Source organism: Pagrus pagrus (assembly GCF_965226575.1).
Source record: "Pagrus pagrus genome assembly, chromosome: 10".
Taxonomy (NCBI): Eukaryota; Metazoa; Chordata; class Actinopteri; order Spariformes; family Sparidae; genus Pagrus; species Pagrus pagrus.
This window is the reverse complement of record NC_140194.1, coordinates 11,539,789-11,565,968: the sequence shown is the minus strand read 5'-3', so window position 1 is coordinate 11,565,968 and position 26,180 is coordinate 11,539,789. Positions and strand designations below refer to the sequence as shown.

The window sequence follows — 26,180 nt, the reverse complement described above, 5'->3', positions numbered from 1 at the left end:
ACTAGAAAACAGCAGTCTGAAGAGGCTGTATACACACTTGCTTTCATGGAGAGGTCATAAGAAGGTCATCTTTGCTGGTGTGTGGAGGAACAAGTCTGGACTCTTTTTTGATGCATAAAAAGCTCTCTTGAGATTTCCACTTCACTGTCAGTAGCAGGAAGCCAGACAGGAGAAGAATAACAAACGGCTTTTGAATTCAAATGAATGGTCATGTACTGTGTGTAATGTAGCTGTGTGAGCCCTAAAGATAAAATCCCAAACTACAAAATGTGTTGCTCCCATGAAGATGATCAAGTCTTTATAAAAGTCCAGAATCTAATTGCGGAGGCCAACAGAGACAATCTTTGTCTCTCGAGACTGGCAAATCAGTGACAGAAAAAGGAGTCTGGCTATAAATGGATCTGTGAAGGGCATCTTTGTTCTCCTGATATAAGGGCTCCAAAATCACAAGAAGCTAATCTCAGTAGTGACATTTTGTATGATAAGCACTGCAGTAATATGTGGGACTGGATTTCAGATGTTCTCCTCTGGGTTTTGGAAAACTCCAGAGAAATAAGATACAACTCCCTTAGGAGTAACATATGGTCACCTCCCACTGCTCAATCAGTAAAAGAGAAAAGACATTTCCTGGTATCCCTGCCCACTTTATCAAATCAGGACAGAGAACTCTATAAAGAGGCGGTCCTGTCGGCTCGTGAATGCACCGAGAGCAGGATCCTCCTGTTTGCTGCTATGTCCGGCGATTACTGCTCCCAGTCGTGTGGTGACGTACAGAGGAAGGAGGGGACTGCTTACTGCAAAGTGGACAGGAAGTGAGCTAAAACAACAACAATGCTTACAGAGCAACACAGAGAGACTAATACACGCTTTTATAACTAGCAGGCTAGACGACTGTGAAGCTTCTGGTCTACCAAAGAACACAATAAATCAGCTGCAATTAATTCAAAATTCTGCTGCAAGGGTGCTGACTAAGACCAGACGGAGAGTGCACATTACGCCAATTTTAAAGTCTTCACACTGGTTGCCTGTTAATTTTCGTATTGATTTTAAAATCATTTTATTAGTTTATAAGGCGCTACATGGCCTTGCACCGGACTACATCACTAAAATGCTTTTAATTTATGAGCCAGGAAGGCTCCTCTGGCTCTTCTCTTTTACTGATACTTTTAAACGTAAACTAAAAACCTATCTAGTCAGTCTGGCTTTTATGTAATGTCTTATCATTTTTATAATTTCTTATGATTTTTATGGTTTTAATGTACTTAATTTATTTTGTTTTTATCATAGCTCTACATTCTTTTTACTATATTTTATATAATTGTATTGACATTTTAATGTTGTTCTTATTATTCTTATCGTTGTTATATTTTATAAACTTTTTAAATCAAAGTTTAAATGCAATATTTTATTTCTATATTTTTTTTCAATCACTTGTAAAGCACTTTGATTTGCATTTTGATCTGTTTGAAAGGTGCTGTATAAATCATGTTTGCTGTTTGATTAATTGATTATGTAAAATTATGTCATTTCATCAAGGGATCACCTACATGCTTCTTTGCCTCATGGCAACCATTTTTAATATTTGTGGCAAATATGGAAGCTAAAAACTTGTAGTGAAGGACACTATGCTCCCCTATATGCATGTTTCTTCTTTTATTGTTGTCTTTTATTTTTCTCTCTCTCTTTGGTTTCTTTTTCACTGGTTTGGTCTTCCTTGTTTGTTCTTACGTTGACAGGTGGGCGGGTTTGTTTTTACTGGATCTGTGTTTGTTTATTAGCACTGTGTGTGATTTGACAAATTCATAATTATGGCAAAGACTTATTCACCAGCTTTTGTGACGGTGCAAAGCTTACCAAAACTGATCTGCACAAGGGTCATCGGTGTATCCAGAATTGTTCTGAAGGAATCACCTTCACCACCAGGCTGCAGGGTGAGACACAGGGAATTGATGTCCTTGTTAGTTAGTTGAATTTCAGCATTCAACCTTCTTCACTTCCACTTTTATGGGATTTCACTGAATTGTGACAATGATACTGTAAAATTGGAAATATGTATCGTAATATGCAGTAACTATAATGTTGATGCAATGGTCAGGAACAATCTTCTGAAATGTCAAAAGAGCAAAAAACCCAGCATAATGTCACAAAGGTCATTGAACTTGTATACATAACATAAAGACACACATAAAACAGAAACTAGCACCTGGAGTCAAAAGCCTAAAAACGCCCAAAATCTACAAGGCCTTTCCATTGTTTGCTTATAATTTAATCAATATATTACAAAATGTCAGCATTCCTCAGTCTTGACTTGAACTTGACCACATTAGTCACCTCCATAGGTTTCACAACAACAGTTTGCATGGAGCAGCACTTTTATGATGTTCTCACCACAACAAGATAGAGACAGGTCAAAGTCCCACACTCTGCATGTGAGGTGTCCAGGAAAAATGAAAAGTTGCTCTTGAGATTGTTGTTTTGTATTTGTTTAATTATTGAGCTTCTGGGAGGTGGGTGTGTGGTGGAAGGGGATGAAAACCAGTCATTAGAGGCTCTCCAACACCAAAAGACAACCAGACAGCCAGCAGAAGATCAACACAAGGTAAGATCCAACTTCTTACACTATATGGTGCAATTTGTAGACTAGGCTGCAGTGTGGAGACATTAAAGTACCAAGTATGAGCGCCTTAAAACCTTAAAAGCATCTAAGCCCGAAATGTATGGATTTATGGTGCTTTACAAAATGAGCTGTTGGTGTCAGCAGTCCTGCTCTGACATTCATCGACCTTCCACGCCTACCTGGAGCTGCAGCACACCTGCAGGCGGTCGGTAAGTAGCCTCGCATCTCCAAACTAATAAAACTGATTAGCCAGAGTAGATTATATTAAGTATGTCGCGAAATTAGCAGGTCATTGATTCAAGTTTTGCCTTGACGGGCGCACATGGGTCGATAAATGACGCACCACAGCTCATCTAATTCCTCATATGAGCGACAGGGGTCCCGTACATGAGGACACAGGTGACTCTGTTACCTGTTGCGGCGCTCGGGCTGAAAGTCTCTTTGTTGTCAGCAGATCCAGCTCAGCTTCAAAGCATGAAATGTGTCCATGATGCCTGTGTGAAACCGAACCCAGGAGCGGGCTGCAGCTGCAGCTCCGCACAAATCAAGACGAGCATGCTCAGCTGTGGGAAGCAGGGCAGCAGTGATCGTCAGTGTTGATTTACGGTGGTGCGAAATAAAATTAAAATAAATTGACTGTTAATTCGATCACGCAACGGATGAATGCCTGCATGTGTAACACGGGAAATTAACTCCTCCTGAACTGTTGAGTCAGGTTGATGGGTGCAGCTTGGGGACGTTTGGGTTCCTCAGGGTCCCACAGTGGTGATATTACAGGTGACATGTAACGAGCAGCATCTCCCCTGAATGGACAGTGGACTTTAAAAGCATTATTTTTGTGTCTGGTGGATGGTTGTTAACTCTTTCATGTCCCATCATCAGTTTATGAATGCTTCACTTGTCGCCCCTGATTTTAGCGTTTGAGATAGTTAAAAAAGGATTAGTGAATCAGTCATTCAATCATGTTTGTTTTCACAAGGCTCATGCTTAATATGTTTCCTACCAAGAGGCTTCTGAGCCGGCTTCCTAAACCTGAAAGTGTCTGGCCCAATCAAACCACCTCTCTGTGATGTAATTATAACTGTTCAAAGCATTCTTTGTTCAGTGACCCCTTTATTCCCTTTATTTGCTGGGCTGCTTTTTCTTCGGGAGCACATTTGATTTGGTGGATTTGGTGGAAACCGTGTTTTCTCAGGAGTGTTAGGAGGGAAATTTTGTTGCTTTTTAAAGCGGTGTGACTGTAATCCCGGCATAATGAGTGTATGCTGACATGGAGGCAGTGTTGCAAAACTGACTTAGTCTCAACCAGCTGCAGCTGAATGAATGAATGAGAGCAGACGTGTTGCACAAGATATATTCAGCGTTATAGCAATAGCGGTGCACATGAGCGCATTCGCTGTTGCTTTATTAAACCTGTTGCAGATGAGAAATAATTGCAGCCAGGGTGTTGGCATGACCCTTGACCTTAGCCTGTCTCTGTAGCACTCACATGCTTGTGCTTTTCCTACGTTGGAGGCCTTTTGTGATCATTTCCCAGTCATGCTGCTGTCGTGAATTCTCTTGAATTTAATAAGAAAAACCTGCTGCAAAAATCAGGTGTTTTGTCTCCTTGGACGTAAGTTATAGTCCTGTTTTGGGATCTGCTGAATCTGTTCAGGAAACATAAGAACCAACAGTAGTGATCACTGAGAAGAGAAGGAGAGGAGAAGCAAGATACAAAATGGAGAAAAACACGGCATAGTCAAAACGGTGATGTGGAGGGAATGAACTTAAAAATCTGGTGTGAAAAATGTGTTTGTGAACCACCTGTGCTGCTGATAGGATTTAATATGTAACAGAGTTTGTCATGACTCAGGAGTCAAGATCCAGCCTGGTGTGATGAGATGAGCCACACTGTTTGTGAGGTCTAAGACAGAACTCATATAATGTTCTTTAGTTTTGCAGCCAACAGTTACTGTGGTTATCGATCAATCTGTAGATTTTTTTTAATTAATTGATCATTCAGCAGAAATTGGTATGCCCGTTGCACTTTCTCACAGCTCAATGTGACATCTTAGAAAGAAAGATGTCGCATAAAAATATATTCTCTTCATGGTTGGTGCTGAACATAAAAATTCCTCACGTTTGACAAGCTTGGTAAATTACTTATTTATAACGATTTATCAAAATTGTCCGTGATTAATTTTCTGTTGCTCGACTAACCATTTTGGCTGTAACGCTGCCTTCAGGTGCTCCTCGAATGGTCCCATTTTCCGAATTGAGACGTCGGTCTTCCGACTTCAGTGTGTTCATGTGCGTTAAGTCGAAATGTGGGAGCAACACGGTTGCCAAAAAGAAGTTGTTTTGCATTTTATCGCTCAGAGCAATTAAACAACACGTCAACAGCTGCTTCCAGTATTTCAGTGACTGGAGAGAGCAAAGTAAACGATACAGTAACTGTTCAATACATGACTTTGATAAAAGTTTCTCACCATCAACCCAAAGTTTGCTTTTGCCCGCCATGTTTCAGTGTCATATGACGTCAACTTGGCGACGTTGTTTGTTCCGACTTGAGAGGCAAAAATATGTTTTCTGATGATCCTGACAGCACGTGAACGCACAGTGAGATAAACATAAGTGGTCTGTAACAAAAAAAAATGTTCATCTATTACAATACAAAAAGATTCTGCTGTGATGCTTTTTGCTTTCACTGAGACAGGTTGAGTTGAAGTTGAATCAAAGTCAAGGTGAATTTATTTTCTGAGGTCTACTCACCTTTCTAAGTCCAGACAATGGAGAGCTGTCCACGATTGTTGGATGTTATTCATGAGCTGGCAGTAGACTAGTAAACTTTCCTTCCCTTGGGGCTGTATGACTGTACCTATTGTTAAATCCATTTCATTCACATATCATGTACCTGTATCATGTTGGAAACCAAGATTTATCCTCACCTCATTATATTTATATGATCTTTATCAGTAGGTCACTGGATGACGTTCTTTACTATTCAGAAATTACCTGTTGTTACATTTCAGATAAACAAGGTGTTTCTTTTAACAAACATTAAAATACCAGTGTGGCGAACTGGAGATGTAGGTCTCTAGAAAATATGCCCTTTAACATCTTTATCTTAAATTACCTGCTGAAGATAAAGTACCGAGTTGAATGAACCTTTCCTTGATCCTTATCAAGCTGATGGTGCAGTTATGTGGAGAGGTGTGTATTGTAATCTGATTGTCCTGAAAACACGCAGTTTCTTCCATCCTGCTCTGTCTGGTTCCATGTTGTCATGCTGGTGATTCCCCGTGGATTCAGTTTTGGTAACCCTTCCTGAATGTAATTGAGCGATGACCAAAGGGAACAACCTGAGAGTTTCCCTGTTATCTACGTGACACTCCACTCTGATAGGGGAAGGCTCATCGCTCCCAGCTACCCACACAGTCCCAGCTGGAGTTTTATAACTCTGCACACCTGACCCCTTCACCAGCAACAGGTCCAATAACACAACCCCAAAAGTAGATGTAATCCCAGTAAGCTGCAGGTGGCCTTCCAGATTGGCTGCCCAGATCTCCACATTTTTCCCTCCTTTCACACACTGCCCCCTTCTCACTCTCTCCCCAGGCTCCCAGTGTGGTGGTGGTTACCCTCAGTTGAAACAGGGCCTTTGCTGGGTGGAGGCAGCACGCTGCAGCCAGGACCTGTCACATTACTCTCAGCTCCAGAGTGGGACGAGGGCACCTGAATACAGGCTGCGAGGGAGGGTAAGAGAGTGTGAGTGAGACTAAACCAAACACAGGGAGAGAAGGAGAAGCCTCTGCAGCAGCAACAGAGTCCAAGTTGGGACTTTCTGGGAGACACTTTTTCCTCTCGAGTCAAGGGGATCGCAGCTGTGTGTCTCCAGAGATTGTTAGTTCAAGGTGCTCCAGCTGTAAAACTTTGGATCTGTTTGGAAAAGAGGCAGAATGGATAAGGATGCTCTGTACGACTATGAGTACCCGGACCTGGATCCCTTGCCAACAAAAAGGGAAGCAGAGTAAGTACACCCGTTTTTCTGAAGACTTTAGTTGTTTAAAGCTTAAATGTCATCCACCTAGTTTAGTTTACTATGCTTTTATTGTTTGTCTTTAAATCAGTCTGTCCATTGTTTACTGTGTATTTGTAGTTTCTTTTAAGTCTGAATAATTTTGCAGTGAGATCCTGCTCTCATTGAGATATTAGGTGACACTTGGCACTATTCTATATAGCCAGTGTCGGTGTGTGGTCTTGTTTCTATTCAGTTCACTTGTCACGTTACAGTCAGAGCCATCTCATTTTCATGCCTCGAGGATGCAGTTTGTGTGGAAAACTAGAACATATTGCCAGAGAACTTTTAGAAAAAGTAAGAAAGTATGAACAAAATGAAGTGTGTTCAACCTAAAACAACTCATAGTTTAATGTTTTGTTGTACTTCAGTCCGACTCAAGATCCAAAGTTTTACTGACTTGCCTGGTAGCATCAATCTTTGCTCCTGGCCCTCCCACAATGCAACAGGGTAGATGAAGCATTTTCAGTCATTACTTTTCCGTGTAAAAATGCCGTGAATGTGTTGGCACAGGTTAATAGAGAAATATTGGTATTCAACAATGGCTTCAGATTAACAATATGACAGAAATACAATGGAACAAGTGTCATTTTTCACCAACCGCCATTTTTTCTTTAATGAACTGCCAGGCTGTCGTGTGAATTAATGGAGAGTGTCGAGTTGTGGTCTGTAGAGCATTTTTGTGGCCACAGCCGTAGCTCCTATCAGTTTTAGCTTTGTAAACACTTCAACGTCCAGCTCCTCCTTCGCCAGCTCTGACTCTGAAATTTTGACATTACCTTAAATTTACAAATGCTCTGTTCTCTGACTGCCAAGTTACAAATTCACACATTGTTTGGACAGGTAAGAGACTGTTGTGAAACATGTCCGAACATCCATTCTGGAAGCTGACATCTCTCTGCTCACAGACCATAAAATACTGTATTTTCCTAAATAAGTCTCTTAAAGTATGTTTGAGTTGTAATGACTACCCCATGACCAGGCATTCCTGTTTTTCCATCGTACATGAGTGTGAACATAGGCATTTGTTGTTGTTCCTGTGTCACGCTGATACCAATCCGTTTAAATGCAAATCTCTGCTGCAGGATTTCAGCTGCAAAGTTTCCAGCCACAAATGGCCCTGACAGTGACGTGTGAAGGGTTTAGGGGGGCGTCGATCTGTTCGGTGACTCAAATCCTTGATTGTTTTGCTCATGTGTGAATGTTTTGTTCCTTTTTTTAGAATAATCCCTCCATGTGACCCCACTGCTGACGACAGGCTCTACCATATATGCATCACTGCGATATCTGTAAGTTCACTTTTCCGTTGGATTAAAGTAACACAGCATTGCACTGTCCCGTCATTCACAGGATGGGTGTATGATATCACACCTTGTTGTCAGACATACAGCTTGTTTTATGATGTGCCTTATGCAAGGTTTAGCTGTCAAAGTCGGCCAAAAGCTTTCACTCCTCACTGTTTGTTTGACTAATAAAGTTGGTGAAACACTGACCCATGGTTTAAAGAAGGAAATATGGGATTTTGATGCAAATCCAGGCGTGGATGCAGGAAGGATTACAGGAACCATTCACTTACAAACTAGAGCATTTTTTAATGTTTTTGCTTCTCATTAAAGGTGCAATATGTAAGAATTAGATATCAGAGGCCTGAGCTATATTATCGGGCTATTGCCTCCTCAAGGTACAAAGTGGTATTACAGGGCTAGCTGGTTAGCATGCTACTTCAATAAGTTAGATATCTCTGCAACACAGTATATGAAAGTCTTTGACATAACATCAAAACTGTTAATTCTTCACAAGTTGTCTTTTGTTTTGAATGTTTTAAACTAAAATTCGTACATGATGCACCTTTAAATACTGCACTTGCTTGAATAGTTTAAAAAGTAGCCCATGTTATAACAATCATGTCTTAAAAAGATCATCCATCCAAATTGTTATTAAAGGTTATTCCCTCTCCAAGTGATTTCCAGTTACAAACAAACAAAGCAAGCAATAACTAAGTTAAAATGTTAAAATAAAGATATATTGGTGCAGAATTTTGGATTCAATATTCGGAAATCTTGTCACTCAACCAGTACAAGATCCAGTTCACTAGCCTTAACATTTCTGTAATTATTGCACATATTATTTGTGTGGTCTCCTGCCATGTATACATAATGAAGTTACTTTCTCTTCTTTTGATGATTCAAACTGGTCCAATTCTTTCCAGCTGTGTCTTTCCTAAATGTGTCACAGGTCATGACAGGTCACTGAACGCTCACTGGTCAGTGATCCTGACTGATGACAATTCATTCAGACCACATCCATGGGGAGCACTAATGAGACACCAGGGTTTGCCCTTTGGTGGCATCACCTCATTTTTTAGTCTGGGGGATCCACAGCTGCAGATAAGGCTGACTGACGTTTCTTCTCCTCCTAGCTTGTTGTCATGCTGATCCTAGCGATCTTAGCCAGGCGCACGAAGGTGGGCGACAGACAGAAAGGTCTTCCAGGTTTACTCAGGTGAGGCTGCATTTTATATCTTTTATCTTATTGTTTCTTGAATGACGTAAACACCTGTTCAATGTGAAATAAAACAGCCGCTTGCTTTGATACGACCATTCTAGTAGTTTTGCATGTGAAGTCCACTGAACTGTATATATTTCATATCACTATTGATCACTCTCTTGACAACAGCATATAGCTAGGGGTGGGAGATCTGATCATTTTAGATTGTACTCAATCTTCAAGGCATCCCAGTCTACTTTTCAGGCAGATCACATAGTCAATGTACACTTACTTCTGTTTCCAAACTCCACAGAGCCTCACTGATTCGCGTATACATGAACAAACCAATAAAGTCATCAACTAGATGGCTATGCCGACTGGAAAAATTACTTAGAGTGGCTCTTCCATGAGGGACATATTTTAAATAATGCAACTTGATTTATATCTAGTGGTATGGTGGGTGAGGAGCTTGTGCCAAAAGAAAACTTTGATGCAATTTTGTGTTTTAATGGAGCAAATGTAGAAATTCATAGGCTATTCAGATCTTGGATCGTGATTGTGATTAAATAGCTTGTGATTTTTTGGGGCATATCACCCACCCCTACATACAGCAGATTTATAGATTGATTTTCTATAATTGTTATTGACTCCCATTCATTTCAGTACAGTATGCATTGATTGAGATTCATCACAGTGAGCATGCAGCATAAGAGATTAATAGTGATGATAAGGACTGTGTAAGTGTGATAATTTCTCATTTTATGAAGATAAGTTTAATCTATTTCTTAAGTCAAGAATGTTTCCGAAGAGCACCAGAACAGAGCAGTACCTACTTGCGACTTAATAACGACTGCCTTTTTGCACGCAAAAGGTAGATGATGAAGTATTTTTTACTCTATAAAACACAAATGTCAAGGGCATCAATTTAATCTTTTGACTTGCTGATGTACCCTTGAGTAATCAACCACCAAATCTGCTTCAGTGGAGCTGCTCAGTGGCAAACTTTGGGTCACTGCTAGGTCTGAGTGGGTGTGTGGTTGGCAATGGGCACTGATTAGAGCTTTCATGCTCAGTGAACCGTCCCTGGATTAATAGAGTTTGAAAACGGATGGATTTTCCTATTTCCAAGCAAGTTTCAATGCTCATAGCTGTACTGACGTGACTAGAAGCCAAGGGCAGCCTAAAAGGTTGTAAATCACACTTAAAAACAGTCTGATGTCCTTTAGTTTGTGGGCTAAAACTTAAAAAATGCTTATATGGTAGTTTGAAGTGCATCATTCCCGCTCAATAACTGTTTCGTCCAGATGTGAGGCTGGTAACATGTGGGCTCTAAATACCTGCTGCTTGATTTCACAGTCCGGTCAACTTCCTGGACCATACGCAGCACAAGGGCCTTGCAGTGGCTGTGTTTGGAGTTCTCTTGTGCAAACTGTGGGGCCTGATCATATCGCCAAACCCCCTCCCCTTCACGACAGACACGGAGAATAAACGTGAGGATATCACCTTCGCTCCTCCTGCACTAGCATCAGCATTCACTTTTAACACAGACTGTAAACCTTCCAAAACTGTTTTAATGTTTATTTGAGTTGTTAAAATGTGTCACTGCTCCTCTTTTGAACAAGTAGGTAAGCACTGTTTAGGGAAAAGGTGTATTATGTGTAGAATTGAAGCAGAATTAGTTGTCAGAGTTATAATCTTGTGTGGCATGGTTAGTAAGGGACAAATCAGTGTATTTTCTTTGGTCTTCACACACTTTCGTTGTATTTGCAGAGAACTGGGTGATTCTGGGAGTCTTCTACTACCCCGCACTATACTACCCTCTCCTGGCATGTGGTACTTTACATAATAAAGTCGGCTATGTCCTCGGTAGCCTCTTGTCGTGGACGCACTTTGGTGTTCTGGTCTGGCAGAAAATTGACTGTCCCAAATCACCTCTGGTAAGCAAAGATGACTTCCAACATCACTATGAGTTCCAGTGCATCCACGGGAAAGCAATAGATCTCTGAGGAATAGAGTGTCTGCATTGTCACTGGATTAATTGTCACTTTTCATGTGTCATCTGTCTGAGTTTTAGGGATTAAAAACAAAGCTGATTGGTTCTGGTCCTATTGATTACCAAACAAAGTCTGCAGTGTGTCTGTTTGAGACGTGTGATTTGAAAAGAGGAAGAACTTAATACTTGGACACATGGTTGGAGCTTTCAAAACTTTTGTGCCACATCCACGTTGTGTGAGCTTTCTGCGCCATGAATGGCCAAAACTCAAGACAATTAGTTCCACTGTCTGTTGGTCTTAATCAAGAGGCTTTGTCACACTTAATCAGTTTAGTGTGTGAGAGAGACATCCAGACTTTGGATGTTCTTTTAATAGTGGCGATGCCTGTCTTTTTATCCCACCGTGAGTTGGCACTCACCAAATGCTGCTGGGAGCTTAATCGCATAAAGAATTGAATTGATAAGTGCTATATTTAGTTTTGTATTTCTTTTTCATGTAAATAAGTATAAATCACACTATTACATACCAGCATTTGGTGTATAACTAGCAGAGAGATTGAAAATATGTTAGCACTTTATCTCAGATTTTTGTCTTGTGGTGAGGATTTGGCCAAACGTGCAGACATCCACTACCACACACAAAGCCATTTGTGTCATGTTTGTCATGTATTCCTCCTCTGTCACTTCAAAACTCTCCGCAGAAGTTGCCAGGTGATTTAAAGTCTTCTTTTTATATCTCTTTGCAGATACACAAACACTACTCCCTTTTCTCCAGCCTGCCCCAGATAGCTTGCTTGGCATTCCTTAGTTTCCAGTACCCGCTTCTTCTGTTCAAGGGCTTGAAGGGTACTGAAAAGAACAATGCCACCGAGGTAAGTTTAGCATGTCTGCTTCAGCCCTCACAGCACTAATTGTTGGGCACGATGACATAACAAACTAGATACGAGTGTCTATGTTGATTAGTCGTCCACGCTCACGTAAGCCTGAACTATAAAAAAAGAAAAGTCTCACTAAGACGCACATTTCTTCTGAATCTGTGCATGTGAGGAACCTGTATAAGCCGCCTGCTAAATCAAGGAGCTTATCGTGCTCATACAGTCTAGGCCGAGGGGAAAATGTGGGGTCCAACGCAGCGTGCCAGTTGCCTAATCATTTTAAGTAGATTTGACGTAATTGGTTTACGTTATGTTCTTGATCAGATTATGAAAAGGTTGCCTTGTTTTTTCACTGAGGAGACACAATGCTGTGTTTATTTGATGCTAATCTCAACGTGGGTGTGACAAAGCTGGGGTGAGGCGATTGCCCCAGGTTTGACTAGCCCCCCCTCCTTCCCACAGGAACGTACACGACACCATAAACCTGCACAGATGCAGAAACTTTTCATAAAGAGGCTTAGTTTGTGAGCAATGCTTTTAATAATTACACAATAATTTCTAAATTTAAACGGCAGCTAATGCCACATACTTACAGAGGAGTTTAGGAATATGAAGGCCCAGCTAAACCATTTGTAACCCCCGAAAAACTATTTCATTGAGCACTGCCACACCACCCCAGCCTGTTTAATGTACTATCATCATTGGTTTTTTAACATTAACACTGTCCATATTCTCATTAGGATCTCGGCAGCAGCTACTATAAAGATTATGTGAAGAAAATGCTCAAGAACAAGCCCAGCAAACTCAGGTAACAATCAGGATTTATTACATGTTATGTTTTTCTTTTGATGCTACAAATGACAAACAACTTTTGATGGATGTTTTACTTTTTTAAGGACTTTGGGGGATTTTTATGTCCTTAATTATAAACATCAGAGAGACAACAGGGAAACAAGGCAGAGAAAGATACAACAACGCTGTGGTTCACGGTCAGCTCCTTTAGCAACGAAGGCCCTGTTTAACTGTGAACTCTAACTCGCAAGAAGAAAGTCTTCATAAAATCACATCAGTGACTGTAGGAGTTTTGCTTTGGCCATTATTTACCCTGGCAATCAAAGCAGTCTCCATGAGTTTAAGCCACTCTGTACACTCTGTGTGCTTTATGCATGCTCTTCCAGTAATGTGAAATAAGCTTTACTGCTTCAAATAGCCCTGGTGGCATGAGAGATTTATTTCAGGGTTTTCTTTTAGCACCTATTACCAAGAAATATCTAAAAATGTGCCTTGCTGCATTTCCTGCATTTATTATTTTAATTTAATTTGAAACAGTTTGAGGGGTGTAAAATCATACAGTTTTATCATGGATGAACTTTCTCGCACCTCTTACAGCCCGTTCTACATTTGAGATCATGTGGTTCTTCCTGTATCGTTTTATTCCAGGTGAAGAGAAAATAAATACCGGTGATAGAACAGGGAGACTAGAGGAAATGCTTTGCTGCCCTGTTGAAGAATCGTGCATTGCCCCAATTATATATTCAAATATTTCCTCATACAGTCCATGCAAATAGCCAACATGTCATGCAGAGGTTGCACCAGGAAATAATCTTTTTTCCAATTTGTAGGGAATATTTGACTCTGTGTAGATGTAGATGGCTCATTCATTCACAAATGCTCTAATCCTAATCTCGTAAATTCATTGAAGTGTGGGTGTAAAATGCAGCGTTTTAAATTTACACCTCTGTTCAACCTTTACCTCAGCACAACGAGCACAGAGACGCCCAAGCTCCCTCAAAGAATCCTTGACGCCGTGAAGTCGTACATTTATACACCAGAGGAAGGTAAATATGTCGTCTTGGTCATGTGTTGTGTCTGATCATGATTTGAAGTGGCTTCATCGGTTAAATTTTTTATTATACTTTCCCTTTTTTTTTCTCCAAACAGCTTTCCGTTTTCCCCTGAAGTTGGCTATATCTGGTGTAGTGTCATTTATAACCCTGTATCAGGTAACTAGTATATTTACTATTCGACTTTACAATGAAATCATAATATAATACATAAGGACAAATAGATAATTGCATAGGTGAGTATGATATGTCAACATCCTGCTTTAGATAAAAACGTCCTGTCCAGTATTGAAACTCAAACATCAGGTCTTTACTGACTACGACCAATCCTTACTCAGACCTCAGCCTAATAACTGCACTACAGACTCTGAATATCAACAGAATACATTTCATCACCGGGAACTCATTAGACTTTGTTGTGTGTTATGTTATTATCAGCAATCGATCGTCCAAATGCAGTGCCAGTGCCAGCCGGTTTTTCATTTCCACATCTGTAAAAGCCACACTAGGGTTATAGTTTTTCCTGTCATGAATAAATGTCCTGTTTTTTGTTAGGTGGCTCTTCTCCTGATTTCCACGGTGGTGCCTCCTCTCCAGCTTGCCCGTTCGGGAGTCGATGAAGACATCGCCAACGTTTTGGCTGGTTTCAAGATCATGCTGTCTCCGGACAAACATGAAGTGGTCAGGATAGTGGTTTATTACATGTGGTGTGTAGAAGGTGAGTGAAAACCAGAGAGCAGAATATGCATGTTTTGATTTAGTTCCATCTTATGCTTGTTGCACATATTGTTTTCAAATCTACAGAAATATGACATGTTAATTGTCAGTGAATCCTCTCAGTCAACAGACTGAATGTCATGTGCTCTTCGTCCTGCAGTGTGCTATATCTCATCAATGACCCTGTCCGCCTTGGTCAACCTGGCTATGCTCATGCGCTCCATGGTTCTGCATCGGTAGGTGTGAGAAAAGAAAAGCTTAATAGCTTTTTTTTTCAGTCTGTTTCTTCTTTTTCTATTCCCTCCACAAAGTTTCCAAGAATTGCGAGCGTGCTTCGAATTCTGTTGCCTTCATTAAAATGCGATGGTTCACAAAGGAGTTATTATAACATAATGGAGTACTAATCATCCAGTAGGACAGAAAGGCATTCACTCTGCCTTAACTGCTGCTAGAATTGAAAATGGCTATTAAGATAAGAAATGAAATACTGGGCCATTGCTATAAATTGCATCATATTAAAAGAAAAGGTTTTCATTGCCGAGTATTGAATTGCATGCCGGTCGAATCCGGGGGCTAAATTACCTCTTCAATTAGCCATGTAATTTGTACATTTACTGATGATTCAGTTTATGTATTGCATACTGCTGCATTGTCTTGATTGTGTTTTTGCTTCTGTAGGTCAAACCTGAAGGGGCTGTACAGAGGAGACATCTATAATGTTTATAACTGCCAAAGAAGCATCAGGGCTTCGCGGCCAGCGCTGGTCTGCTGGATGGGGTACACCAGCTTCACAGCTGCTCACATCTGCATCGGTATGTCTACATAATGAATACTAAAGAAGAGGAATATAGATTATCCTGATTGTTTCATTTTCAAACCATAATTTATACCAGTATGCTTAATTTTGGGGGATATCTTTTGTTTTTCTTTTTGTTTCATCACTTCAGGAATGCTACTAAACCTGAAATATTATGGAGCATTAGGGTCACTGGGAGGTTCAGCGGCAAAACAGTAATGCCCGAGCAAAAAAAGGATCCCCACTAGCCTCATCTAGCCATTACATTCACCATTTCATGCCATATTAATAGTACTCTGTCTGTTCACACTTCTTTTACGGCTCTAAATGCATCTTTCTAGCATCTGAAGATTTTTCATGATTTTACATGCTTCTCTTGAAAGACTGATTTAAATTGTGGTTTTGAGATTTCCAAGAGAAAAATGACTTCTCTACCCTCCCTCCTCTGTGAAATGAGAGGAGTGGGTGTGCAGTGCAGATCTGTTGGATGCTGGACGTGGTTTAAGGCTGTGAGGGCCCTGACGCTCTGATCTCTCCCCTGCAGGCATGATCATCCAGACCATGGTGTTCTTCCTCTGCCTCCTGGTCGCCATCTTCCTCATTATCATGCCCATCCTGCACGGACAGAATCTGATCCTCTTTCACATCCTCTTGAGCATGTGGTGAGCGTCATCGCAGATCTTACTCATTAAAGATCTCCGTCCACAGGCTGCATGGCTAAGGGACAAGTCCCAGCTGTTATGTTGCTGACATGTCATGAAGACTTTCAGCTTTTCAGATTCTTTTAATGTTTTGCTTTCAGCTGTTATTATGAAATAACTGTTGATTGCACAATGTTATGGCTATAAAGTAACACAGCTGGCGTTTGGACTACTTCCCTATAAACATTGACTCTGCTATTTTTTCTTCCTCCGGTCTCAAAATCTCTCACGAAAATGAAGTCTGGCTCGTGATCAGTCAGACTGGAAGCCTGCCACCATTTCGATCTTATTTCAATTCTCCATTATGGTTTTAATAAATGAGTAGATTCACATTTTGTGTTGCATGGTTGGTAGTTGCTGTTCTGAGGTAAACAAGCAGCAATCCTGTCGTCTTTGCAAGAGCAACACCCACGATAATACCACTTGGAAGCACTTTAAGGGGAAATTGTCTTGTGTCCATTGCCTGTATTCTTTAAATAACTGAAAACTGGACAACTGGAACAGTTTTTAATCTACAGCAAACTGCTCCATGTATGTTGTACAGTAATGGATAAGCCTATTTTACTGTTCATTTACTGTTCTTTCTTCATTTCTTTCTTATTTTCTTTCTTTCTTGTATCACAGCAGATGTTTGATTGTTGTGTTTGTCCTTTCAGGCCCTTCTGGCTGATGATCATCTTGGCTGTGTTGATCCAACATATCACCGGCAGGTTTTGCTTCATCAAAAAAACAGCAGGCACACGAGACCTAGACAACAGGTGATTCCCCCACTGATAAATCGGTTGGCCAATATCATCGGCTGATATTATCCTATCTCAGATATATCGGCGTATATGTTGTCGCATATGCATCAGTATGAAAACTTATATCAGTATCAGCATTTGCTCCAAAAATCCAGTATCGTTCGGGCTCTGTTTTAATGACAGATAACTTCAGCATACCTGTGCATCTGATGCATCCTGTCCTCTCTCACAGGGGTAATCTGTTCCTGCTGACCTACCTGCTGTTTCCAGTCAATGTTCTGATCGGGGTGCTCCTGGCAGTGTGGCGCTTGATCATCACAGCCCTGTTCAACATTGTCCACATGGGGCGGTTGGATATCAGTCTTCTTAACCGCAACGTGGAGGCGTTTGACCCAGGTGAGATTCACACAGCCATAACGTCTCTGTCTGGTGTTCTGACCAGGCCAAAGCATCAAGGTCAAGTTCAATGTCATCTGCTTTATACGAGATATATTCATATAATGGATAGCTTTGGCTGTCTCATCTACGAATTAGTTCCGGGTACATTAGCAATGCATTCAAATAAAAAAACAACAACAAGGCATTGTGGGGGAATTCAATGCCTTTGACTTCATGCTCATTATATTTCACATTTTCCTGCAGTGTTTTTTTCTCTTTAGTCTCAGACACACAATGTTAACATATTCATTGGTATTAACATCATGCTTTTACCTTTGTAGATGCCACTGGGTTTTTTTTTTCCACTCTCACTGTGAAGGCTTAAAGAGAAGCAATTTTCTATGAGCAAATGCACTTTTACTGATCCCACTTAGAGGCCAGAAATGGCGTATCCTCTCCACTTTACTCTGCCTGCAGCTCACTGCAGCTCACATGATATCTGTATTCTGTTCAGTGCACGGGACGGTAATTGCACTCCGGTCTCTGAAATGGCTGCAGATTTAAGACATCTGTTGTCAGGAAAAGCAGGTGGTTTAAAAAAAAAAAAAAAGAAGTGTGATTGTATGGCCATTATGTGTGATTGCCTCAAAGCCAACATGGGGTGTTGTCCTATGTGTTTATTGCTTTTGCCCAGTCAGAATGATCCCCCACCCCCTTCCCTGTGTCTCTCTACAGCCTACCGCTGCTATGCTCATTATCTGAAGATTGAGGTGAGCCAGTCTCACCCTGTGATGAAGGCCTTCTGCGGGATGCTGCTGCAGTCCGTGGGCCAGGAGAGCAACGCTGCACAGAGGGCACGGGACGCTGAAGAGGGTCAGTAGCACAAAACTCACATCATCATCTACACACATTTCCCAAGTGCTAATGACTCAGTTCACACTGACTTGGTATAAATACACTGTAGGTTCTCATTATTTTAGTATTTATACATATAAAGAATAAGGCTTGTGTTTCTGTAGAGAATAGGCACATTGCATAACTCCATAACAGAACATAAACACACTTGAATATGTAAAATCGATGGAGTTACCCTTTAATAGTTTCTGGACAACAATGGAGATCTATTGGACAGATATACTGTATAAGCTGTATCAGGCTTTGAGTACACAGGCAATACTTTGTTGGTTTTGGTCTTATCAAGAAAATCAGTAAAACACAGAATATCTCCAGCCTCATCCTTCAAAGATAAACAGTATCTTCATAGCTTCATTAAATCCAGTGTGACTTTCTTTAATTTCTCCTGGGAGGTTCAGAATCCAGCAGCAGGTCACTGTGACTGTCACTATCTCGCACGCGCCGAAAGAAATGAAACCTTAGCAGTTCTGATTTAATATGTCAAGAGCAAATTGAGTCTTGCGGTGGAATAATTTACAGTCCAGCTGCTGGTCTCGATCAAATCTGTCATAAACTAATCAGCTGTCCTCATGGCGTGCCCACACTCGCCTCAGCCAACGGCCTCTGTCACCAGGACACAGTGTCGTCCTGTAGGTTGTTATTATGCATGTCATTTAACTAATACGAGAGAAGCCAATGTATCGTTTACCCAAAAGATGAGGAGTTATTTTAAGGCTGGTTGGTAGGCTGGTGGTATTGACTCAAACAGGAGATGATTGACGGTCGCCCACGCATGTTGTGACAAGAGGACGTACATTATAGTGAGAAATTAGCAGGGAAATGCATCAGGCTTCAGCTGTTGTTGTGGAATCTGACTCTGTCTGGTATCTAGTCACAGCTGAGTCTAATTATAAGCATGTAGGGGAGATGTTGCTTGTTTGCTTCTAGAGAACAATGCATTATCAGGAATAATCTATTGTATTGAAAAGATTAGTAGCGTAACTGGTTACACAGATGAGCTACGCTAATTGCCTGTTTCATATTCATGTAGCCCAGGGGGCTTAAGCTTTCAGTGTGTTAATGGCAGGCCCAATATGCTCCTACCATGCTTAGAGGATTAGAATAAAATTGCTTTCTATTATTACTCTTTCTGTAGTGTCTAGCTGGTCCTGGGTGGCCCTCAATAGAGTGTTTTCCCCATTCCATTTAAGATTATTAAAAAAAAGGTGATCTATTCTCGCGTATGTGTGTATATGACATACCATCGGTGCTATCATGATGTCTGAATGTCCTCAGGGATCCAGCTGGTCCAGCAGGAGAAGAAACAGCACAAAATATCCAGTGCCAAGAGGGCCCGCAGGCACTGGCAGCTCCTCTACACCCTGGTCAACAACCCCTCCCTGGTGGGCACCAGGAAGCACTTCCAGCGTCAGACCGCAGAGAGCTTTCTGAATGGAAGCCTCAACCGCAGCGCCAAGGAGGGGAGCAAGAAGGAGGCGGCAACCAAGGAGGAGGAGGCCGCAGCCAGCAACTGAGGGTGAATGTGACCACGGTTAAAGGATCGGCTGCAAAGTCCCCTCCTTTTGGTTTTGGGAAAATTCTACAGTCATATTATTTTGTTCACACCTGCTGTAGATGTGTCTAATAAGTGCACTTACAGTTCAGTGCCACATGTAGAGATATTCACCAAACCCTTCCTGTCTGGAGACGGTGCGTCCGATTCATGCTCTTCATGTTCCCCTGGTTGTTTATATGTGAGGGCCACGGTCTCCAGTCAGGTGGGAAAGCTTGCGTGTGGCACTGACATCCCATCCAAACACACTCATTATGTGTCATTTTCAACACGTTGATGTGCTTATTTTGGGATAGCACTCGTCTGCTTAATGTTTCGACCTGTAGGTTAATCACATGTTCTCCGGTATCATCATATAGTGCAGATAATGCAGATTTGTAGTCACCCAGACTGAACACATGGATGTACGATCCACTGAAGCATCCTTTTAAAAGAGGGTATTATTAATATGTAGAGCATTTCACTATTTATGAATATACAGAATGAGGTGTTTTCATAGACTGGATGATAATTGTTGTTTTTTTTTTTCAATTGTACACATTTTGTGTAATTAACAATAACCTGTGGAATAGGAAAGGCAAATGAAGCTGTTTATTTTCTGTTTTATTTGTAGATCTTTAAGTCCAAAACCACTTGCTGCTACCAGCGTTTTCTTATTGTTGTCCAAACCCTTTTTTTTTTTTTTTTGGTTTCTGATATTCACAAACATTTCATTGTTTGTTCCTGCATTTACATTTAAAATGCCGACTTTTAAGTGAAAATATGAACACTCGAATTTTCCTTCTGATTACTGTGAAAATAAAAGTGAAAGAAAAGTTTTCTCCTTTTTTTCCCCCCCACAATCATTTATAATATTATGAAATATGTTCTCTTCTTTGAGTATGTGAATCTGGGATAAATGCATCATTCAGTGTGAAGCTGCTCTGATGTGTTGGGAGAACTGAACTGGACCAAAATGAAAATGAAGACAAAGAGCTTTGTGTCGATCAGCGCCTTCAAACGCACCACTTTCCTTTTTTTTTTCTGAACCTTCTGCAGAAGCAATCTCCAAAGTCCCAGAGCCCATTTAAATTTGTTTTCTTTTTGAAGAAAATATGCTGCTATGCTCTAATAATAAAAACGCATAGAAAATAAAATACGCAGATGTTTTTAAAATTCTCGTCAGAACCGATTTCAAACATTAAACTGATGAAATAAAAATCTTTGATTAAAATTTGTTAAATTATTTCGATAATTTTCTAGAAAATAATCTGATTCTATGTTTTTCGCTTGAAACATCCCAAATCCGCACTGACAAATGAAAAAAAAAATAGTCTGTATAGTTTCATATGTTTTATTAATTCCACTTACATAAAATTATATCAAAAAATATACAAAGATCAAGGGGTTTTTTTTCGTTTCGTTTTACAACAGTTCACAAAAACTCACTATAGGCATCAAATTACAAGACAGTGAAGCCGCCGGACACACATGCGTCCTTTTTGTTGAGGCTTCATAGAAACTTCATTTTAAAAAAAAGAGAATAATTTCATTTCACATGGCTTTACATCACAGGTTGACAGTAACATCTAAAGTCCCCTAGACTACACTAATAAAAACCACACAAGGAACTACGTGTGACATGCCATGGACACGTTCATTGTAAAAAGCGAGAGTAAAGCAAGCACCCGTTGATCGAGAGGTTAAGAGTCGCACATTTTTTTCTTTAAAGCCATTAACATTACGTCAAACAACATGTTGTTGGGAAATAACCTGATGATTCCCGTCAAGCACAACACAGCTGGGAGAGAAAAAAAAGTGACACTTCCCTTTTTTTTTGCCTTTTTCGGACTCACAGCGGGCAGGTCAGGCGCAATTAAACACCGACATCAAATATGTGCACGTAGTTTGATTTAATCAAATATCACATTTTAAATCCGCGACCACTGTTGTGTGTGTATGTGTGTGTGTGTGTGTGTGTGTGTGTGTGGGAGCCGACACCTGAGAGGATGAAAACTGGTCGAGGCTCATCCACATTTTTGCACCGAGACGCAGACAGTTTATAAAGAACAATTGGTCCCTGATGTCAGTTTATTTAAAATGGCTTTAAAACATTTGGCACTTTTGATATATTGTGCCAAAGACGGTGATTTTATCTCCTTTTTTTCTCCTTATGCACAATTTGCGCCCCGTGCCCATCGCTGTGCGAGGGAACATTTTCTTTTTGCTGCTTTTCCTGTCAGTTTTTGAGGTCTTACAAAACTGTAGAAAGCTGTGCTTGCACTGTAAACGTCATGTTGCTTATTTTAACCTTACAGTAGAGACTACATATGTCACATGAATCAAGTCACAATCTCAGGTGATTGACGGAGTACTGTCTGAGGTAAAAATAAAAAAATAAAAAAAGATCCACCTTTTGTTTTAAAATCAGAAACCATCAGGTATAGTAATGGCGGGTGGGTTACCTGCTTGTATGTAGGCTACTTAAAGTAAAATATTTTACATTACACTCGCAGACGGAGCTCAGCGGCTCGGCTGCTTGTAGTTGCCGTTGATCTCCTCCGAGATGTTGACTGCCTCCGCTCCCAGCGGTAACCTGTCACTGTACTCCGAGCCCATCTCGAACTCCTCCTGGTTGGTTTTGGACGACGATCCGGGGATGGACTCCGTCACCACGCTCCCCTCGGCCTCTCCCTCTCCGTCGTCTCCCTCCTCGCCCTCGGGCTCTCCCTCCCCCTCGCCCAGCTCGCTGGGGTTGAAGGTTTTCTCGGACTCCACAAAAGACTCCCTGCGATCAAATTCTCCGGCCATTTGTTTCTCCATCTGATCCGGGTTCTGAGCCCTCATGATCAGCTTGTAGGTCTTCCCTTGGTACTTGTATAACAAATGGCAGCAGGTGGCCCCCAGTAGGGGCACAGTGGCCAGACCCAGAAGGAAAATGCTGACAACCACGATGATCAGCAGGGAGGGGATCTTCTTCCTAGTTGTGAAGACTACTTGCACTTGGCAGTCCTGCCCCCCATAGGTGAGACAAAGTGTGTAGTTGGTGCCAGGCTTTAAGTCATGGAAGCGGTAGGCATTAACCCCCTCCTCGATGTTGGACCACTGGACCATAGAGTGTCCGTTACCTGTATTTACGCAGAGGTAGAGCATGTCTAGGGTGGTTTTACTGGATGAGGACTGGAACAGACCCAAAGGCTCTTTATTCACCGTTTCCTGGTTTTCAGTCTGACTGAGATGAAGGTTCGACTTGCTGCTGGGAAGCTGCAGCGGATTCAGCTGCACTTTGGCCTCCGTCTCTGACACCTCCAGAGCAATAACACCAAAATCAAAAGTGTACTGCTTCAGGTCGTCCAAGCTCAGGTTGAAGGCGTGATTGGAGATGTATTCACTGCTGTCTCTCACGCCACACTTGTTTGCAAAGCCGGGGCCCTTCTGAACGCCATCCGCCGTCCCGGTGCCATCGATTTTGTCCGTCCCACCTTCAGGACTGACCTTTGGGGTTTTAAAACCCTTAGTCCTGTCGACCACATTGTTGTTATTGGGCTCTGCAGGATTTTTAGTAGATGGACGGATCTTGTCCACTGTAGAATCGGGCTTTGAGTCGCTGGCATGTTTTTGGGTGGCTGCCATAACCACTTTAACACGGCTCTCCACTTTACCTAAATCATTCACCGCAGAGCAGCTGTAGTTTCCATCTTCCTTTTTACTCATCCGAGGGATGATGAGAGAGCCGTTTCTAAAGATGAGGAATCGATTGTTGGTTGCTTTATCATTAATTGGCAAGTCATTCATCTCTCCAGCAGAGGGCAAGGGGAAGAGATAGTTTTGATTTCCGGCGATCACCTCCCAGCTGACCTGCGGTTCGGGGCTCCCAGTCGTCTCACAATTTAAGATAACCATGAGCCCCTCGAAGAGCTCTGCGTTCTCAATGTCGGGCTCGTATGTTATTTTGACAGTAGGGGCCTTACAGTTCAGTTTGGGAATGTTTGTAACCAGTGCTCCCTTCAGGTGTTCAGGGGCCTCGCATAAAATCGAATTGGGCTCGGGGACAGAAATCTTAGTAATCGAGATCCAGTCCCTGAGCCACTCCAGGCTGCAGGAGCAGGTGAAGGGGTTGTTGAAAATCTGAAGGTGTGACATGGAGGAGAGAGCACTGAAGGTACCCTGCACAATGGTGGTGAACTTGTTGTTGTTGATGCGCAGCGACCTCAGGTCTTTGAGGGTGGAGAAGGCATCCTTTGGAAGGTTGATCATCTCGTTGTTGTTCATTTTCAGCAGCTGCAGGGCCGTGAGGTTTTGAAGATCCCCCCATGGAAAGTTCACTATTTTGTTGTGGCTGATGTCCAGGTTACGGAGCTGGATCAGGGGGGCCAAGGTGTTTGTCTCTATGGTAACTATCTCATTGTGGGCCAGCCAGAGAGAGGTGACCTGCGTGATGTCGACGAAGCTTTTACTTTTCAGTAACCTGATCTTGTTGGCAGAAAGGCTCACGGTGGTAACGTTGGAGGGGAGACCCACAGGTACCACCAGCAGGTCTTTGTAAGCACAGTCAGCAAACTGGTGGGCAAATTTATCCTGGCAGCTGCAGAGCTCTGGACAGCACTGAGCAATGCCAATCAGAGTAGTCCACAAGGCGATGAGCTGCAGGAGGCGTCTCGCCATTTTCTGCACCTGCAAGTATGAATAAGCAGATGTTAGCCGAAGGTAACATTTCTATTAGTCACATTGCATCCATTATGTCCATTACAGAGGCGGAAGTGTACTGTGGAAGCTTTTACATCTAATATCAATTGAAATGTTTCTCACTGAGTGGGTTGTGCTTGTCAAAGGGGCATTAAAGCTCCTTCACACAAGTCAAAATTACATTAGAAACTCGTAAAAACAAAGAAAGTGGAGACAAAAACAATTAGGCTGAAGACTGCAACTGCAACTGCTGCTGCTGCTGCTGTTACACAATCTGAGAGCATCACATGCAAAGTTTCCTTTTGTTTCGCAAGGCACCAATGCACTGCACGAAAATAGAAGTGTGCATTTATTTTTTAAAAGAGTTTGGGACGTCCGTGCACTTTATGAAAACGTACATGCTGCGTGTCATATTTGCAGCAATTTGCGGGTCAGTCGGTGCCTCCTGCTCTGTGCGCGTTTCCACAATCCGGTGCGGACAAACAGGCGCTGTCTACAGTGATGAACGCTTTGATTTCAGCAGTCAGTCAGACACATTTGACTTTCAGCAAGAGTTAAAATGCGTAATTTCCATGATCAGTTTACATAGAGGTTGAGCTTTTTGCATGAACAGCGTGCCCTTGTGATTCATCGCAGTTGTAACTGACCCACAGGGCGATGTTTTCCCACCTCAGCCTCTATTTAGATTCTGTTCAAACTCCCTTTTTTTCATCTTTTACCTTCATTAACAGCCTCATTGACTACTGAATCCTCTTACCTGTCCAATGTTAACTTCAATTCTTCTTATTAATCACTCTCGGAGTTTAAAATCCTCTGAAACAAGTTTAATGGTGGAAAAAACTCGGGTCCTCGTTTGTTGCGGATCCTTTTACATGACTTCTGCAGGCATCGACGGCGGTGATGAAGGGCGGCGGAGGGGTCATTTTTCCCGGTGAGTCGCTGTTGCAGTCCGTCGGCGCTTTTTTCCTCTCCAGCGAGTGTGGGAGCCTGTGCGCGTTCACGCCGCAGCGGAGCGAGAAAGGGAGCCGTGAACGCGCAGCCTCTCCCATCTGTCTCCTCACTATTAAAGATACAGAAGCTCCGGGTCCTCCACCCTCCTCAAACAAAATTCATAATTTAACAACCCATGTTTAATTTATCAGCACGACCCAAGCGTAATCTTTGACCTCATTCGGTTTGGCTGCAGCCTATTGTCTTTTAATTTAAGGCCCAGAGTTTCCAGACGCACTGACAGATTTTAAGTTTAGCTGTGCGTTTAAAGATGCCATTTCCTGACCTGCTGCATTATATATATATTAAAGAAATGGCACTTAATAATTTAAAAGAAACAGCACAAAAGAAACAAACACAAAGACTCACACCAGTGGAGAGAAAAGAGCCCACATCTTGAGCCACGTTACAGGTCATTTGATGGCATTTCAGTGAAACAGTGACGTGTGAACTGATTTGTAAGCTTTAATGAATGTGTTATAACCGGAAGTGGCACATAAAGCTAATTTAAGGTCAATCATAAACGTGTTATTCTTCATCCTCTCTGAATTTTCCTCAAATGTGCACATGTAGGCTGTACAGGCTTATTTGTAGACGAAGTAATCCCCTGGTTTGTTTTGAATGTATGTGGCTGCCTATGATTTTAATCCAATTATTATTATTTTTTTAATCAACATTATTGGTCATTGTTGTTCCTTAATCATTTGAGTCATATGGCTCAGTGAGGAGGCTTGTTTCTTGCTCAGATACTGCCATCGTCTGGTGAACATGCAGTATGAACTCTGTGTCTCTGGCAGTTCAAACAACAGACCACTGGGCCATGTGTAACAAATGTGCAGCACACCCC

The 26,180-nt window shown here is 41.7% G+C and overlaps 2 protein-coding genes across 3 annotated transcripts; one reads left to right on the top strand and one right to left on the bottom strand.

The window, feature by feature from the left end:
• The first annotated feature begins 2,528 nt into the window (after positions 1–2,528).
• On the top strand, positions 2,529–20,498 carry stra6 (signaling receptor and transporter of retinol STRA6). Of its 2 annotated transcripts, none has more exons than XM_084365048.1 (18): positions 2,529–2,599; positions 6,218–6,629; positions 7,900–7,966; positions 9,097–9,179; positions 10,521–10,654; positions 10,935–11,101; positions 11,904–12,029; positions 12,773–12,840; positions 13,791–13,870; positions 13,974–14,035; positions 14,432–14,594; positions 14,754–14,829; positions 15,272–15,405; positions 15,934–16,051; positions 16,747–16,848; positions 17,066–17,229; positions 17,947–18,084; positions 19,402–20,498. In XM_084365048.1, exons 2-18 carry the CDS (start codon positions 6,559–6,561, stop codon positions 19,638–19,640), a joined length of 1,992 nt encoding a protein of 663 aa, XP_084221174.1. In that variant the 5' UTR covers positions 2,529–2,599; positions 6,218–6,558; the 3' UTR covers positions 19,641–20,498. The 2 variants fall into 2 exon arrangements, with proteins under 2 accessions (XP_084221174.1, XP_084221173.1); XM_084365047.1 differs by lacking the exon at positions 2,529–2,599 and adding an exon at positions 2,769–2,826.
• A 499-nt stretch (positions 20,499–20,997) lies between these two features.
• Positions 20,998–25,349, bottom strand: islr2 (immunoglobulin superfamily containing leucine-rich repeat 2). The gene is made up of 2 exons (XM_084364499.1): positions 25,101–25,349; positions 20,998–24,331 (listed from the first exon to the last, which is right to left on the bottom strand). The coding sequence occupies exon 2, from the start codon at positions 24,320–24,322 to the stop codon at positions 22,181–22,183; it is 2,142 nt and encodes a 713-aa protein (XP_084220625.1). The 5' UTR covers positions 24,323–24,331; positions 25,101–25,349; the 3' UTR covers positions 20,998–22,180.
• Positions 25,350–26,180: the final 831 nt, after the last annotated feature.

What these genes read in the sequence shown, in the direction of transcription:
- stra6 (XM_084365048.1), top strand. Translation starts at nt 6,559, where the DNA reads ATGGATAAGGATGCTCTGTACGACTATGAGTACCCGGACCTGGATCCC. An exon ending in AACAAGCCCAGCAAACTCAG is followed by an intron (nt 12,841 to 13,790) that starts GTAACAATCAGG and finishes CCTTTACCTCAG; the next exon opens with CACAACGAGCACAGAGACGC. An exon ending in GGCACGGGACGCTGAAGAGG is followed by an intron (nt 18,085 to 19,401) that starts GTCAGTAGCACA and finishes GAATGTCCTCAG; the next exon opens with GGATCCAGCTGGTCCAGCAG.
- islr2 (XM_084364499.1), bottom strand. Translation starts at nt 24,322, where the DNA reads ATGGCGAGACGCCTCCTGCAGCTCATCGCCTTGTGGACTACTCTGATT.